The 17,825-nt window shown below is 44.7% G+C and overlaps 1 protein-coding gene across 1 annotated transcript in view; it reads right to left on the bottom strand.

Annotated features, from left to right (window-relative positions):
- Positions 1 to 209: 209 nt before the first annotated feature.
- The window catches only part of pcnx2 (pecanex 2), a 29,748-nt gene continuing 12,132 nt past the window's right edge, over positions 210 to 17,825 (bottom strand). The window contains exons 15-40 of the mRNA XM_030442311.1: positions 17,657 to 17,689; positions 16,563 to 16,734; positions 16,329 to 16,439; positions 15,768 to 15,859; positions 15,412 to 15,521; positions 13,901 to 14,009; positions 13,256 to 13,348; positions 13,003 to 13,153; positions 12,365 to 12,506; positions 12,106 to 12,283; positions 11,578 to 11,686; positions 11,315 to 11,444; positions 10,366 to 10,424; positions 9,911 to 10,126; positions 9,569 to 9,822; positions 8,440 to 8,673; positions 8,029 to 8,132; positions 7,438 to 7,582; positions 6,778 to 7,008; positions 5,172 to 5,329; positions 4,958 to 5,074; positions 2,680 to 2,858; positions 1,755 to 1,921; positions 1,574 to 1,648; positions 1,132 to 1,308; positions 210 to 663 (exon numbers count right to left, since the gene is read on the bottom strand). Coding sequence (XP_030298171.1) covers positions 496 to 663; positions 1,132 to 1,308; positions 1,574 to 1,648; positions 1,755 to 1,921; positions 2,680 to 2,858; positions 4,958 to 5,074; positions 5,172 to 5,329; positions 6,778 to 7,008; positions 7,438 to 7,582; positions 8,029 to 8,132; positions 8,440 to 8,673; positions 9,569 to 9,822; positions 9,911 to 10,126; positions 10,366 to 10,424; positions 11,315 to 11,444; positions 11,578 to 11,686; positions 12,106 to 12,283; positions 12,365 to 12,506; positions 13,003 to 13,153; positions 13,256 to 13,348; positions 13,901 to 14,009; positions 15,412 to 15,521; positions 15,768 to 15,859; positions 16,329 to 16,439; positions 16,563 to 16,734; positions 17,657 to 17,689 — 3,714 coding nt within the window. The 3' untranslated portion in view covers positions 210 to 495. The remainder of the gene's footprint in view (positions 664 to 1,131; positions 1,309 to 1,573; positions 1,649 to 1,754; positions 1,922 to 2,679; positions 2,859 to 4,957; positions 5,075 to 5,171; positions 5,330 to 6,777; positions 7,009 to 7,437; positions 7,583 to 8,028; positions 8,133 to 8,439; positions 8,674 to 9,568; positions 9,823 to 9,910; positions 10,127 to 10,365; positions 10,425 to 11,314; positions 11,445 to 11,577; positions 11,687 to 12,105; positions 12,284 to 12,364; positions 12,507 to 13,002; positions 13,154 to 13,255; positions 13,349 to 13,900; positions 14,010 to 15,411; positions 15,522 to 15,767; positions 15,860 to 16,328; positions 16,440 to 16,562; positions 16,735 to 17,656; positions 17,690 to 17,825) is intronic.

Below are 17,825 nucleotides of genomic sequence, written 5' to 3'. Positions count from 1 at the left end.
CCCGATCTTCACATTATAAATATTTGGGGAGGAATGTTGCAGCCTTTATTTGTGATTTCTACAGGTTCAGTTTCAGTCGGTGTAAATCGCTCGTCCTCTTCATCACAAGTACGGAGTCAAGTGGTCTTCAGCCGGGTCTCCTTTTCCACAATCAAAACTGTCCATGAACCAAAGTAGCGCGTGTAACAACAGAGGTAGGAAGAGGCGGCGTCGGTTAAAAACATCTTTATTTCGTCAGCTGGATCCAACATCATGTTTTCAGACTTGTTTACATTCAGACAACTGGGTGAGACCACATGCTGAGGACAGGAGAGGAGGCAGGTCGGTGTGCATGGGTGCTCTCTCATACAATCGCCTGTATGGACGTGTAAATATGTCTCTTTTCATACAGTCCTCTCTGTAGAAGTGAGTATGGGCACTCTCGTGTGTGTGTGTGTGTGTGTGTGTGTGTGTGTGTGTTCTCTCTCTCTCTCTCTCTCTCTCTCTCTCGCTCTCTCAGACGGTCTTTTGATCCGTCGCCTCCGGAGCTGTTGAGGCAGATGCTGAGTCCTCCTGGGTCTTGTCTAATCCCTGGCTGCAGCCTCGGTCACCTGACTGCTCTTTCACCGTGTTGCCGGCGTTGGAGTAGGACGGGTCTATACTCTCATATGGCTCTGACGTCCACTGAGAAGGAAAGGAGGAGAGCACGTTAGAGCAATCTGCCAACTGATCAAGTACAAATTGTCTAGTCAAACTTTTCAAGCTGCAATACTACTTAAATATTTTGAGATATTTTATGACTAGACTATTTCTGTCAGTTTTTCTCTAGGATGAGGCCGAATGTAGATCGACTACAACATAACATGATTGTTTGCCTGTCTGGCCATCAGATTTGGGCTCGTATCAGGAAAAAATCAATACGTTATTCTTATTTTATGGTATTAAACTGGCAGAGACCTCTGAATTTTGCATTTACCGCCAGTCAAAAGGGGGCAGGGCATGACACAAGGGCACTGTCCCCAGTTGGGCGGCTCTCAGGAAACAGGAAAAGTCAACTTGAGATTTAATGGAGACCTGAGTGAAGACCGTGTTGTCATAAGTTGCACCCTTCAGACAGCAGTGCATAAAAAGAGGCCGGTCTTCGTCCCTTACCTGCGTGGCCCTGCTGCTCGACCTGTGCGAGGGCCCCATGGCGATGTTGACGCTGGACGAGGACTGAGTGTCGGTGGTGTTTCCCCCTTCGGCGGCGGACAGCCCGGAGATAACCAGGCCGCTGGAGAAACTACGCTTCCCAAACAGCAGGCTGAGAGTGGACGAAGACGAGGAGACCTGAGCGAAAGGCACAGAGCACAAATATGCTCATGCACAAACAATTATCAGAGAGAGCAGGCTGTGTCTAAGAATAACTGTGCACTACAATCACATGCTTGGGCCATCAGCTGGGAAAATGCTTTATTGGATAAGTTTTCATGATAATCACATCAGTGAAACCCTGAACCTCGATCTAAAACACACAGTGGTGATAACGCCGTCTTGGCTAATGTCTGTGCAAACAAAATGCTGATGTATGTAAAAGTGAAAAACGAGCTGGCACCTGGCTGGAGCGCTGCTGATGCTGTGCTGCTTGAAGCTGCGAGCTGATCCCTCCGGCTCCCGAGAGCCGAGGGACCTGATGAGAGAGAAACATCTTACTGCCCTATTCTCTTAAGAAATAAAGCAGTTAAACATTAGACGTGTGTGTGTGTGTGTGTGTGTGTGTGTGTGTGTGTGTGTACCTGGGAGAATATCGAGGCTATGGACGTGTTAAAGGACAGCTGACTGTTGGACAGACGCTGGACAAGCCCGTGGGCGGAGGCAGAGTCCAGGATGGGCCCTGATTGGCTGGTGACGGGGGGACGCTGACTCTGAGGCTGAACCGACCGACTGCGGTACTCTCTCCTTGCTGTGGGGGTACGAAAAACAAACACACACACAGAAATAATGTCTACAATCAAATATATAAAAAGACAGAATAAATCAAGAGTGTAAAGATATTTTGTTTGTGTGCTTTTTCAGTGAAATTACATTAAATGTATCCCTCTAAATGTTTTAAAAGTAATCATGGGTTTTTGTTCGTATTATAATGAATCGAGTGACAATATGTTCAATTCAAAACTGTGTTAGAAAAACCCCTTTAAAAATAGCAAGAAGTCAAGTCTTTTTCTGTGTTCTGTCAGGTAATTCCATGAAAAAAACAAAGAAAGTCCGTCTCTTCTCTGCCCTGCCAACTGGTTCTTACTGAAGAAGCAAAATCTTGAAAACATATCACAACCAGAACGGCATTCAGCAGAGTAAATACCTCAACAGCCCCCTTTAATTCTCTCAAACATAATCTAATATCTAAGAAAAAATACTTAAATCTGCTAGATCCAGATTTTTATCTAGACCCATATCAAAGTTCTCTCACTCATAGATATCAGCCACCTAAATACACCAGTTTAGCTTCATCAACATTGTTGATCCCCCGAGAAATAAACAAAAAAAACAATCTCACAATGTTAAAGAGAGTGAGGAAAAATTCCACGATCTGATCCCCACCGAAAGTTAACGAGGTCTGCTCTGGGCTGGGACCTGTCCTTCGTCCAAGTCTCGTGAAAATCAAAAGCGTAGTTTTTGTGTAATCCTACTGACAAACCGATCAACACGGGCACGAACGTGTACCTGCGTTGTGGTGCCTGTGGCTGTGAGTCGTCCGGGCTCTGTGCTGGTACAGGCTCAGGCTGTTGGACGTGACGGAGGACGGCCGGTTGTGGCTCAGCGAGGACGAACCGCCAGCACCGCAGTCCACATCCTCCATGTTCACCCCGCTGTTACAGCTGGTCAGGTTGTCCTTACGCACCCTGGAGAACACACACACACACAGCTCTGATTTATTTATTCTTGTCCGCATCAGTGTGAGGGACACACGCCGACATAGAGCCATAAAAAATTTATCAAGTCTTGACTATTCCAGCAACACACACACACACACACACACACAGAGTGAGAGAGAGAAGTTATGTAACTGTGCGAGCATATGTGACACACACTCCGTCTTAAATTAGTTAAGTGTGTTCTGGCTGACGAGGCACGGCCAATCTCCTGGCTCCTCGGCTACTTAGCGAAATTACGGCAACACCTTCAACTCGAGGCCGATGAAACAAGATTAACAATCTAATCTTATCTGAAGGGAAAAAACCCGGCGGCATAAGGAGCTTAGAAGGGAAAACACACGGCATTAGCTGACCTGTAGAGGTTAATGCAGAGCCTATATGTTAAGCTACGCCGAAGGTAATGTGTAACGGAGGGATTGAGACCGAAAAAGAGAGGATGGAGGGTGAGATGTGGTGCGTGATGCAGAGTTGGAGGAAGAGGGAGAGCTCTTTATCTCAAGTGTGTATTTAAGATTACATTAAGTCGGCGGGGGGAGGTCTCCCCCCCATCGCCAACTTCCACTAAAGTCAATATCTGTAAATCCATGGAGGATCACTTGCTCGGCAGGCAGCCGGAGCATCAGGCAGCGGTTGGCACATTATCCAGAGTGATTTACACCAAACACAAGCAGCTGGATGCGAAAATATTATGAAGTTTGCGTCAACTCGTGTGTCATCAATCTTTATCCTTAATTTGCAACTTTAACAGCTCAAAAGTCGTGAGGTAATCAAGCTAATAGACCCTATTCACACGGCGGCCATTTTCTCCTGATGTGGGGAGATTAAATGTGTTCCAGCTTCATATAAACGTCGGGAGTCTGACAAATCTTTTATAATTTCCCCTTTTCTGAATACACCTGTGTTTTACTTCATTAGTCCTTTTGTATCTAAGTCTGTCTTCTTCCTGCACTTTTGTCAGTTTGTCTGTGTTATCATGTTTGCTTTGTGTTCCTACTTTGTCCTTCATAGCTTCTAGTTTGTCTTCAGTTTTCTATTTCTCGTACATTTTTTTACCTTGACCTGCTGTTTTCCTTTTGGATTTTGGAATTTGATAACCCCTTAGCTAACGTTAGCATTCAACCATTTCCTAGCCAACATTACTTTTTGATAGTGTTACATGAAATGATAGCAGAAGTGTAAATTTACTCTAAAATATCAATATACGTCTTGAGCACATTTTGGAGGAGCTAACGTTAGCATTCAACCACTTTCTAGCTAACATTAGGAGGAGGTTGAACGCTAGTGTTAGCATTTAGCCACTTTCTAGCCAACACTGCTGTTTGATAGTGTCATGCAATACCATAGGAATGAAGAACATTTATTCCAAAATAGAAACGTACATCTTGGGCACGTCTATTTAAGCCTGTAAAGGAAATGCACCGACATGTACTGGATCAAAGGGTAACGTAAGCTAGGAAGAGGTCCAATGCTATCGTTAGCAAACGGGTTATCAAATGCGTTGTTTTACCTTGATATATGGCCCAATATCCCTCAAAATGTTCACTATCCTTTGTCTTTCTCAGTTTTTGATCTGTCAGGAAGTGGTGAAATATTAATAAAGTTTTTACAACATGAGCGTGTAGCCAGAGGAAAATGGCCGCCAGGTAAACATGGCCTATTCAGTCTTGTTTTCAGCATTGTCATAGTCTCTTGTGAAATGCTATTTTATCTTTATTCATACGTCTACATGTGAGTATTATCCCTTAGCTGAAATTCATTACATACTGCCTCTGAGGCGAAAGAATTAGAGGAGGTTTTTTACTGTAAGTGTGAGCTCTAGACAGTGCTAAATAAATTATCCATCTTATTTAAGGATCCTGAGAGACTGACTGCTGTTCCAGGAAGTGAACCCACAACCTTTCAATGAAAAACATTGTCTTTTTACGGACTGGACTGCATCAAAAGTGACAAGGGAGTCTTTTCTTTCCATCTTTAGCATGTGAAGAATGACGATTGAAGAGCTCAGTCACAGGGAGAGAGAGAGGGAGACAGGAATATACAGAGATAATAATTCATCCTCAGCTGACCGTAACCATTTAGTGCAGAGCCAAGAACGAATCACATCCAGGCTTAGAGCCCCGCCTCCGATGCTTCGCAGCGTCCGGTGTGTTCCTGCGTATGATGTTGTTAGCGGTGACACATACCTAAAAAAAATAATACAACCAATGTCAGCAACAGGAGACATTTGCAAATAGACAATACAATATACAATACAATAACATATCGGTGAGTGACACATACATGGGGTATCCCAGCGGCTGGTCGCAGGACGAGTTGACCATGTTCCTCAGCGCTTGCTTTGAGTTCTGGATGCTGCCGCGTTCTGGGTTTCGGTTCCGTAAAAACACCAACTCCTGCTGCTGGCCGGCCCACAGGCCTCGCACACACTCCTTATTGATCTGCAGAGGGAGATGAGACCGGATCGTTGGCTTCGTCCAGGAGACTGGACGTTTTAGTTCGAACATCATCCATGAACTTTACATTGCAGAGGATAAGCAGGAAATGAGTGCACTTAACAAAGTACCTGCAAAGTCAAAAGATTGATCAACGGTGCTTTTAAAACCCGCACAGGTAAAATGTGGTCATTCTGTGCAACAGCTTGATAGAAACCTTAGAGGAACAGTTTGACACTAGCTAGCAGCTTAGGTTAGCATAAAGACTGGAAGCAGAGGGGAAACAGCTAGCCTGGCATCCAGTTCATCATTAATTCACACAGTATCTATATTTATTTATAACTTAAGTGCTGGAAGGTGGATTTTGTTACCTTCAGGCGGAGCCAAAGTAACTGTTTCCGGACTAAATAGTTAGCTGGGTGCCGGCAGCGGCTTCATTTTTAATGAGATGATGAGAGTGGTATCGATGTTCTCCGTTAACTCTTATCTAGAATGCAATTGAGTGCATGTTGAACTACTCCTTTAACTTCATCCTCCAGAGTCAGGCAGTTTAAACTTTTAAGTGCTGAGAGTTAAGTAGAAGTCTGAGCACTGGAACTCAACGCAGAGTGGAAAAATATTGATCATCAAGCCTGTTGTTGTCATTTCGAGCAATACAGAAACGTATTTTTACTTTGAATCTTAAAAGTGTTCAATGTGCGAGCCAGGAGACGCATCGCTGCACATTCAGTTTACTCATGTGCTCCAACTCAGGCATGGATTTCAACGTTTCTGAGACTTTGTTTCCTGAATTCTGGCAACTTTTTGAAAGTATGAATGCATTTTTTTTTTTTATAATAAATTCTAAATAATTTTACTTTTAATTCTCAGCAAAGAATGCAGAACAATTTTCCCCACTTCCCCACTCGTGTGAATCTCTGGCATACTCTTAACATTCATCTTTCTCATCCATTCATTTATAACCTTTTTGCCGCGGTCCCAAAGAGAAACTGTGCTTTTCTGTGTGACTGACGTTGGTTCGACTCCTGTGCCTTGACCCTTTAAAACCGTCTGTAAGAGCCAGGAATTCTTCTTTCTAGGACATCTGATATCAGTATTTCTTCCTCTTTTTCATTTCTCAGAGCCTCAAACAGGTTGTGATCACTAAATGTGGAGAGGGCGTGAAGATTTATCATAAAACAGGAGAAATATGGGAGAATTGTGACCCCTGGAGGAAACCAGGGGAGGGAGTTGAAAAGCAGGATTCTCAGTTTCTACAGTTAAACAAAGCATCTGAACAGACTGTCAGTCTTTAGTAATGATGAAACCGCAGCTTGTGAACATTAAAACACATTTGTTCCCAGCTGTACTGATAGTGAAGTGATGGCGGTTTGATGCCACACCTCAGGGACGAGCTTCAAAACCTGACGGCATCGAAATCTGATCATTTTAAACACTCTGTTTTCCCTCCCTACCTTGATGACCTTGAAGCTGAGGTGGCGTTTGTACAGCATGATGATCTTGTACTCGTCCGTGCCGTCGTCGATCATGTGCCTCAGCGTGAGCAGCGTGTCGCGGCTGGACAGCACCGCCTTGCGCCAGGCGGGGTCGCTCTCGTGGCAGATGACCAGGCTGCTGCGGTAGTTCGTGATGGCCTCGTACAAGATGGATGCCTCCTCGGTCTCCTCCAGGCAGGTGAAGTGATCCTGAAAGGGCGGGAGAAGGAAGGCGTGATGGAGGACGGCGGGCTCTGATTTGATTTAAGGGAAAATGTCAACTCCATGGCAGGGGTGGACGACGTACGAAGAAATCACGTGCGATTTTAATAAATGTGGTGTAATAAAAGGTAGAATATTTGCCTCTGGATCGCAGTGGAGCAGAAGTAAGAAGCGGCGTAAAAAGAAAACGATCGAGTGCATCAAAATTTTAAAAACTTCAGCGCTTCCACAGCTTCTCCAGGGATGAGAAGAGGCCATCATGAAGATATTTATAGAAGCGTTAAATGATGCACAAACGTCCGAGACTGAGAGGAGTGAACGTGTGAGGGAGTGAAGAAAAGGATCTTCGAGACTGAAATTCAACCGTAGTTCAAAGCTAAAATGTAAAAACACGCACGAGGACCCAGCACGCGTTACCTGATGCAGTTTGAGGCTCATTCTGACCGCCGGAGCCACCACCTTCTGCAGGAGGTCCAGGTCAACGAAGACCCACTCGTCTTTGGTGGCGATGCGGAAGTCGCCTTTAAACAGGGTGTTGAAGCCGTACAGGAAAGACTCCAGACTTCGAGAGAAGGGCAGCGATTTGTTGGGGGGGGGAGGACAGAGAAAGTTTTTATTACATTTTTCTTGAAAACAACACAGAGACAGAAAAGTCATGAGCGCAGGGAAATCTGTTTGAATGATAATAGCGCCCTCTTCTGGCACGTCTGTCAAACTGCAAGTAGATAAATCTGCAGCAGCCGATCGCCCTTAATTGGGCTTTTACACATAAACATATAAACGTCAGCAGATTTTGGATTTGTTGTTCCAAAAGTCAGAACTGAATTGTCAAAACATGTCAGAGTTTGTTTTTTTTGTCAACTATTAAAAAAAAAAAAAAATAGCACTTAACATTGACTGAGCGTGTGAGTGTCTCCATGATCTTCACACACAACTTAATTTAGAGTTTAATTAGAAGCAATCCGTTAGCCACCTGTGTTGCTCTTTGGTTTAAAAAATAAAGTTTACCTGTTGGACATGTTGTGAGACGCCGTGCCGAGAGATCTCCTCCCCAGGACGGACAGAGCGTAGCACAGAGTGACCAGATGAGAGTCTTCATCACTGTCCACAGGCTGGAAACACAGATCACACATGATGACAAAGACCGGCTTGTAGTTCAGATCGACAATTTGCACCTTTTTAATTCAAGCTTCTTTTTAACATTTCAGCTTCTAAAACGTGAATATTTTCCTCAGACTTGTATGACAGCAAACACAGAATTTAAGGGCTCTTGGTAAGAAAAATCAAGCAATTTGAATGACTGATGGATTTTTCATTATATTAACATACTAAACACTAAATCAATGTTGAAAGTAATTCCTAGCTGTAGCCAAGATGACTCAAAATGACGCCTGACTGAATAATCTTAACGCGGTGTACCGTCTCCATCTTGCCAGCGCAGTACTGAACCCACTCCAGGTAGACGTTGCAGAAGCTGGCGCGCGTCACCCCCTGCAGGCAGTGCACGTAGTCCTCGTCGATCTTCACGCTGAACACCTGCGGGTCGCGCTCGATGTGGTGCCACTTGGTGTAGGACTGCAGCGCCTCCTGGATGGAGGCATCCTTCAGCCAGGTGGACAGTTTGGGGGAGTGGATCAGGTAGTAGATGATGCTCTGAGAGGAGACAGAGAGACAAACAGGGACAGCAGAAGAGAGAAAGACTGCATGTTACAGCTGCTGAGCACTTCTGGAGCGACTGTTGGCGAGCTGCCATTTGTAATAACGATTAATGAATAAGATTTTTGCATCTGCCAATCAAACTGTTTAACCTTCCGGCCTGTCAGTGGAATATCCAATTTTCAGTCTGCCGCTGGAGTGAAAGTGACCAAATATGTCCTAAGCTGATGCATTATTAAAGCTCTGAAGATCAGTTTTGATCAGTTTATTTGACAGGGACGGCACATGTTGCACACCTCCTCCAAGGCCCAACTGTCCCCTTTGATTCTGTCGAGAAGAACGATCCAATCAAACTTGACAGCCCTGTATCAACCACCCATGACTGCTTAACCATGATCTGATACTCATACATGACAGTCACCCAAATACGCCTGCACGTTTTCATCAGCATCCGTCTATTATTCCCTGAGACGTTAACGGAAATGTCAAAAAGTGTTTAAGAAAATGAAAAAAATAAAAACAATCTCAACCAACCGGTTTGAAAGATTACTCTGCTGAAACGAGTGTCAGGTGAAGATAATAAACCTCCTGGTCTGTTCTACAGTTCTGATGCGAACAAGTTTCCTGGGATCTGAACTAAATCCAAACATTAAAGTTTTCTTTGAGGCCAGAAACAAATAGTTCTCCACATCTAAATGAGATAATGCAGCCTAACTTTTTGATCTCGGCTGATAAAGTGGGCTAATTATTACAGTGACATATTATTATTAATTAATAAGAGAGAAATCTGGAAAAGCAAGAGCGAACTACCTTTACACTTTAATTATCATGGTAAAAACTTGCACAACCACTTCTGCACACACTCGAACAGAAACAAGAAAATGACTCGTACCTTCAGGTAGTAGGTGATGAGGAGCTTCCGTAGGTCGTACACCTGCAGCATGGTGGCGGCGTTGTTCTCACTGATGCTGTAACCCTCCAGCAGGTACTTGGTGGCCATCACCTCCCACGCCAGCCAGCGCAGGTTGAAGGCGGCGTTGCAGGACAGCATGTGGGGCAGGTGGCCCGGCTCGCAGCAGCAGCATGCGTCGTCTTCCTCCACGCCCTCAGTGATGGCCTCCACCTCTCGCTGCTGGCAGTAAGTACCTGAGAGACGGAGGGGAGCAGCCGGAGGGTCAGTCAGCACGTCGTTCATTCAGAGAGAAGGAAGGAGGGAGGGTGGTGAGGACCGTACCTCTGAACTCCAAACCCCTCAGCTGGAAGGTGACCAACCCATTGCCGATCTCGATGAGGTGGACCAGGGCGTTGAGGTAGTCAGAAGCCAGAATGAAACAGTCTCCGGCGCTGTAGTTGCCCCATCGGCCCAGCATGAGGTCGCCACAAAGAGAATTCTGCAGCGAGCGGGTCAGGTACTCATAAAAGATGGAGTTCAGGTTGCTGTCATCACATCCTGCGGGAGAAGGACAGCCAGAGGTACAGACAGACAGACAGACGGATGGATGGATGGATGTCAAGAAAGGACAAAGTGAGTGAAAGCTGCCTCCTTCTCTCACTGACCGATGCTGAGAAAGCTTCAATCGCTTCACAGTGTTGTGACACATCAAATAAGTTTTACTGATTAATTAAAAGAGCTTCTCATATGATCTTTCATCTGTGACTCTCAGAGAGGAGAGGACATCTTAAACTCACCCGTCTCCTTGTCCACTTGGGACACCAGTCTGCTGTTCGAGTTGTCGATGCGCTTCGTGCTGCGAGAGTTGGGAGACAAAAGAAAAACAATAAAAAACATATGTTGAGAGGTGTTAAGACAAAAGGTATCAAATTATTCTTATTATTTTATGTACATCTTTTTGCTTATATTCTTAGTTTTGTTTGTTTGTTTGCTATTCTTGTATTATTATCATTATTTTTTTTTATGTATTGACTGCTTTTATTTGCACCTTATGAGCACCTTCAAGTCACCCAAGTGTCCTTTGGTGACTTGAAAGGTGCTTATAAAATAAGATTTATTTTATCATTATGCTGTAGATGTTCCCATTATGGCAGCAACAAATGATTATTTCAATTTCATGACTAATCTGCCAATTCATTATTTAATGTATGCAACCGATCGATTAACTTCTCAGTCTGTGAAATGTGAAAATTGCAATAATTAATGAAACAATTGCATCTCTTGTCCAACAAACTGTCCAAAACCCACAGAAAAAGTCCACACACATCTTACTCAAGTAGAAGTACAGATACTACGGTCACAACCTGCACAAACCGCTGCTGCATGGAAACACCGACGCCTGACTCCAGACGACAGCAGCTAAATATAATCACGGGCTGCTTCATGTCAAATCTCTGAAGTTTGCACAACAAAGCTTGAGGAGTATTTCTGGATGGCTTTCAGTGAGCTTTAAGTACAAACGGTCTCGCATCAATAAGTCAGAGGGAACAAGAGGGGTTGTGTAAGGGTGAGGAGGAGGAGGAGGGTGAGGAGGAGGGTGTCTGTCCTCTAATCTGCCCAGTGAGCTCTAAAGGATGGAACGATTTATTTTACAGTAAATAAAAAAAAAAAGTCATCCGTTTCTTAATACCATCATTTACAGTTTTTAGGATATTCTGATATTTGTTTCCCGGGGCCGTCCCTTACTTGTAGTTCCTCTCCCAGAACTTGATGGGCCGTGGGTAGGAGGAAATGAAGATGGCGCTGCCCAGGAAGGGAGCCAGCGGAGTGTAGAAGACAGTGGTGAGCAGCGTCTGGAGCAGCAGCATGGCTGAGTCTGGACGCGCACACACGCGGGTCAAGAAAAGAACAGCAGGTAGTGACGATTTCCCAATCGCACACACACAGACGCACACACACAGAGGCACACACATGGACACGGACACACACAGGTCTTAGAGAAAGGATACGAGGCACGGCGAACGGCTGAGCGAAGGCATGGAAGGCGCTACCCCAGGCGATCTGCCAGGGCGCGATGTAAACCAGGATGAAATGGAGCTTCAGGAGCAGCTCACGCATCTGAAACAACACACAACCTTTGAAGCACTCAGCGCATTACATTCCTGCGCATCACCACGGATCACCATAATGTCATATTTCATGTTTCCCTTCAACATCACGCGACCCCCATGTGATGGATAAACTGACCTTTGCGGGTAAAACTGGAGGTTTTTCCACTTGAAGCGATACGATGTAAAGGTCAGTCCAGAAACATCTGTCTGCCTGTTCCCTGGAGTGTTTGTTGCTGTTCATCCTCTAACTTTATTCTCTCTCTGTTTGTTTCTGCTGTATCTGTGGGCTTCTTGCGTGTGTGAGATAACTGCGTGTCTCATCTTTGAGGCGATCTTTTCTATCAGGACGCCGGACAAATGTGCTTCCCACACACGGCGCGTTAATCTCAGGTGCACGTAGGTATCGTCAAAGCCCCGCGCTCTCACCTTGTGGAAGACGATGGACATGATGAAGAAGTCCAGCAGGAAGCTCTCGGAGGCGTGCGGACAGTCGAAGTGGAAAAAGACGAGCGTGAAGAGCAGAGTGAGGAACTGGAAGCTGGGGTCGCAGAAGGACGAGCGCAGGAGCTTCAGTCCGGCGACGGTCGTCAGGAGAACGTCACAGCTGGAAGGCAGAGAGGAGAGTTCAGACGACACACTCACGCTGCAGAGAAACAGATGTGATGCTGATGCGTAGGCTACTCACTGGATCCCCAGCTTCTTGCGGTGGCTGAGGGCGAAGCCGTCATTGGTGAGCGCGCTCAGCACGATGGCGGGGTACACCACGTACTTCTCGAAGCACAGGAGCCCCACGTACAGTCGCTCGAACCACATGAGAACGGCGTCCTCTGTAACACGAGGGAGAGTGACGAAACACCACAAACAGATGTTCGTTACTTCGTCATGATTCAGTGTGCTAAGTCGCACTGACACGTCATAATCCTGCTGCCACGACGGCCTCATCCTGTGTTTTTTGGCTTCATACGTTTGCTCGTCTAGCAGAACATCTCGAAAACTACAGAAAAGATTTAAAGGAAATGGAGAATATGGGCAAAACAGGGCACATGCACCCAAGAATCTGTGTGTGTTACAGGGTGCACCTGAATGATGTGCCGGTGCAGCTAAAAGACAAGTGCCACCGGTGTAAAAAAAAGTCAGTCTGGAGCTCTGCAAAATGTTTTTCTCATCAGCTGGTGGCAACAGCAACATGATGCATATCGATAACCTGAACTTGGGGGTCGTTATTACATCCTACATGTCTATCACGGACGTAGATCGGTGTCCACATGCAGATTCCACACTGATCGGCATACATTTCTGCGTATATACAGTAGGCACGCTGACCTCTGGGTTCAAACTGGTGGTACTCTTTGGTCTTGAGGACCGGATGGGAGATCCACAACCAGGGGTGATGCTTCCTCAGCTGGGGGATCAGGTAGTGGGTCACAAACCCCACCGTCCCCGCCAGAGCGTACAGCACGATGGTGACAAAGGGCTGGAAAAACAAGTTGGTGTGGCGAAAGAAACGCTTGATCACTATCCTGGCAAAAGAAGTAAAAAAAGTGTAGGAGTGAGAAGAAACAGTTGAGACTCTCACCCTGAGAGACAGGAACACGGTACTCGCTGTGATGGCGAAGGTGAGGATGTAGGCGACAGAGCACACGATCACGTCCGACAGCAGGATCTCCTTCTGCAGGGCACAAGGCGGAGGGGTGGTTAATAATCCGCACTGAATGAAAACGCAGACTCATTTAGGCGTGTGATTATTTCTGTCCAATCGCTCTGAGCCCCTCAGTTGTTTCGGAGATCAGAGACGCAGCTGCTCGAGACGATCTCCACAATCCCCGTTAATACTGTAAAAGGCTGGCGGAGGCTTTTTTCTCTCTCCGGTGCAACAATCCCATGTAATCACAGCCGGTGATGGACGGCACACATTGTTTAATCACCCGAGTTTAAGACTCTCACATAAGGCGCGTATGACTTCCACAGCTCAGGTGCACGGTGTTAATGACTATTGATTTTCTCCTGATAAACAGTGTGAGCTGACAGGAGCTGATTCTCTGCTCCGGCTCTGGGCTGCTGCGACTCTAAACAATAAAAGCACAGTTTGATTGAAGCTCAGAGAGGGATCAAATTAACACAGAATAAGCGTGTTTATGTTTTGACAGAGCGACATCATCCACTGACCCGACCCGATTGACACATCACATCAGTGCATTTGTATTCAATCCTCTCTAGTCACCATAGAGTTCTGCAGTTTCTCGGGCAGCGGGTCTTTACTCTCCGTGTCCTCCTCCTCCTCTTCCTCACTCTCCACCAAAGCGGGCATTATCTTCGACTTGATCAGAGATCTGCAAAAAACAAATAAAAACACGAGCAGGACAAGAGGTAGTTTGTTACTGAGCCCTGATGCAGCTGGAAGCATGGAAGTGGAAGAACCTGAATATTTTTTGCCTTCTCGCTTTAACTCACCTCACCTCGGCTTCCTTGTGTTCAGACTGACTTTTTGGAGTATTTATTCTCTAATACTGTCCTTTGCTTGATTGTAAAGCACTTTGTAAACTCTGATTTTATAGGTGCTATATTAATAAAGTTTATCATATTAAATTCAATCATGATTAAGTGACCAAATATGAAGTTATTGATGCTGTAACGACTTACAGCACTAGAACGAAAACAAAGACCAACAGCAAAGCCTAAAACAACTGTTTCTACACAGTTAGAGAGGAAAGACTGTTTTTTAAGTAGTAAGTTATAATTTTTACAGTTTATAACTGCATAATAAATGAAATAATAAGGTTTTAAATGACTTAGTACATAAGAAAGTTAAACTATTAATGATTTTTTAATGGTTTATAAACTTTATAAACTTCTAACAAATAAATGTGTTTATCATGCTACTATGAACACCCGGTTAGTCTTATTAACATGTAATATTGTTAATAAGGATCTTTTAGAGAATCATAATGGTTTTAACACTACGAGGACCTGAATGTAAAGCGTTACCAACATTTATTCTTCCTCCAGGAACACATGTGGCGTACTTCCATATCATATGTTTTATAGAACTTTTGTTGTGGTTTGGCCTCTTATTTGTTGGATAACACAATCTTATAAATATTCAGTTTATAGACACGCTGGAGAAACAACATCACAGTTGGATAAGTATGATGTAATGGAGTAGGCAGGCTGTGTGTGTGCGTGTGTGTGTGTGTGTGTGTGTGTGTGTGGTATGTTCAGTATATCTGGATGAGAGGTGGCGGCATGAGGAGGGCAGAGAAGGGATGAAGTGTTCATGTTAAAGTGGTAATCAATGATGTAGCAACAATACCATGATAATATGTTAGTAGTGCTACTATAATATGTATTATATGTGATGAAATAAAATATGTTAATAACAATTCTGATAGCGTATATGAGAATTTTTATAGGGGGTTGTACTGAGACATCAGAGGGGCTTTTAACAGCTTGAATAAAACTACTTGTGCAGGATGAGTAAAAGCAAAAGATATATATCTGAAATGTTCACTTATTGTTCACACAGAACAGCTTGAGTTAGATCCACTCAACAGATAATACAAACATTTTCATCTCAAGTAGAGTAAAGCGTCTAAAGTGCATCCACCATCTGCCTTCATTTTCCCCCGAGCTGATGAATTCAGCTCTTTTCCCCCCATGCATCAATCTAATCTTTAATGCAAACATACATTCACACACACAGACACACACACACACACACACACTTATACTCACAGTAGTACAGAGGGGTCGCTGCTCTGTCGGCTGAGGTGGTAGGAGAAGACCACCAGGAGGCCACAGAAACCAGAGAACAGAGCTGGAGTGTGCTGCTCATCCCACGGCTCCTGTAACAACACACACACAAACACACACACACACACACACCATCATGTGCTTTTAGAACCAGAGGCTGCTGCTTTTAGATCTTCACGTTTTAAAAGCCTCCTTCCTCCAGCTCCAATCTTGGTGCCACTTTTGAGGATGACTAGCAACACTTTGTATTTGTGCTGCAGCTCTGCCCGGCTGCCGAACGCTATTTATAACTCCATCCACGCCGATAAACCAAAGCACAAAATCAAAACCTGTCGTACCTTGAGAGCTCCGAAGCAGAACCCGTAGAGCAGCGACAGAGCGATCAGACTGCGGAGGATGCTGTAGATCGCAGAGACGAGACTCGTGGCAGCTGAGACACACAGATGAGAGTCGGGATGAAAATGCATGGAGTACTATCAGACGTTGAGAAATAACACCAAGCACCCACTGTAGTATTATGGCTGCATGCAGCAATCATTTATATCAGAATCTGATGACGACTCATCAAATCTCTTCAAACCAAACCCACAAAGTTCTGACAGAGCTGGCTTACTGAGTTTCTTGACCTTTGGACTTTTAATAATTAATACCTCCAGATGTTTTGTATGAATATTTAACGCTGTAGAGAAATATTTCAGATTTAAAGCCGAGTTCTCAGAGGCTTCTAACATTCAAAACACACAACAACAGATTGCACACACAGACATCAAACCGGAGCCATAAATCGACAGATGCATACAGAAAAGAGGATTTACAGTAAAAATTTAACTGAACTAATGCCCGTCTGCGATCGGATCTGCCACTGAGCATTCTCGAAAATCTAAAGATTAGCGTCTGACCTGTTCCTCCAAAAAGGTGCATGTCGATCTGCTCCAGCACGTAGATGGTGAAGGTGTTGATCTGAGGGAACAGGCCCACCAGGAAGGTGATTGGGAAGCAGTAGGTAAAACCTGTTAAAAGCATCAAACAATAAGACATTTGTTATCTCTCAAGGACACACTATTGTTTGTATAGCAGCTACCGGACTGTCTGAAACAAAGCTCATGAGTGTCCGCTGGTCCGTGTCTCCCTACCCACTAGCAGGTCCCGTATGAAGTGCAGCACGTCGTGGCAGGCGATGGTGACTCCGTACAGGGTGGAGACAGGCAGGTCCTTCCTCCTCAGCAGCTGCTCCAGCAGCCAGATCAGAGCGCAGAAGATACAGAAGTAGGCGGCTCGGCTGTAGGCCACCAGCTGGTTGTGACCCTGGAGACCCACACACACACACACACACACACACACACATGAACACGCACAGGTCAGGATGTTCAATATGCCATCAACTGAAAGATAATATCAACATGTGATGGTTAGATTGAATGTTAAGAAATTCACACTAACATTTGTTCATCATATGTGACATATTGACATTTCTATCATACGTGTCATATCACATTCACTTTCCATGTTAATGACCTGACTTTCACTTGGGGAGGTGGAGGGGAGGGTTTGTAGCTTGCAAACCACTGGACATTTTTGATGGACCACGTCGTTCCAACATTTGTAACCGTGACACCATTTTGTATTTTTAAGGAGACCTGTGGATCAATTTCAGACTGGATGGTGGAGACAGTAAAGTGATATATTTGACGAGAAGTCTGGAGCTCTCCTCCCGTGTTTGTTGTGACCAAAGCCGGTATCTAAAACCAAAACATGATCGTTTCCTTCCCATAACCAAGTGTTTTTTATGCCGAAACCTGACCAGATCATAAACACAGCGTTGTCACGACATACATTTGAAAACTGAAGCTGAAGAAACCTAAACTTGCAACATCAGGAAATATTAAGTTTCAACAAAAACATCCGGAATCGATTTATCCTGGGTGTTGCTGTTCTCCTCTGTGGCCACATTTCCGGTGCATCAGTCAAAACACAGCAAAATGAACACAATGGAAAAGAGAACTGTTCAAAATTCATCACGTCATCTGCCAAAAATGTCAAACTTGCCTCAATAAAGAGGAACAGTGATCACAAGATGAAACCAGCCAACATGGGCATCGAGGATGTAAAACCCTCCCCAAATATTCAATATCATCATGCGACCTACTGTGATTTTCTGACAGGTTTGTCTTGTCTTTGCTCTGTAATGTTTCCTCTGAGGCTCAGAAAAAAAAAATATTAAACTCACATGTGTTGGTGAGGCTGCGTCTGGTTGAACGCTCTGAAAAACAAAAGCACAGGAACCACCATTGAATTTGCAAGTAAACATGAAAACAAGCGAGAACAGTATTGTGACTTCTTCCACAGAGAGGAAGCGTGTGGGAGCGAACAGGAAGAGACGAGCATGAGGTCAGCTT

This window comes from Sparus aurata, chromosome 15 (assembly GCF_900880675.1).
Source record: "Sparus aurata chromosome 15, fSpaAur1.1, whole genome shotgun sequence".
NCBI lineage: Eukaryota > Metazoa > Chordata > Actinopteri > Spariformes > Sparidae > Sparus > Sparus aurata.
This window is presented reverse-complemented; position numbering and strand designations above follow the sequence as displayed.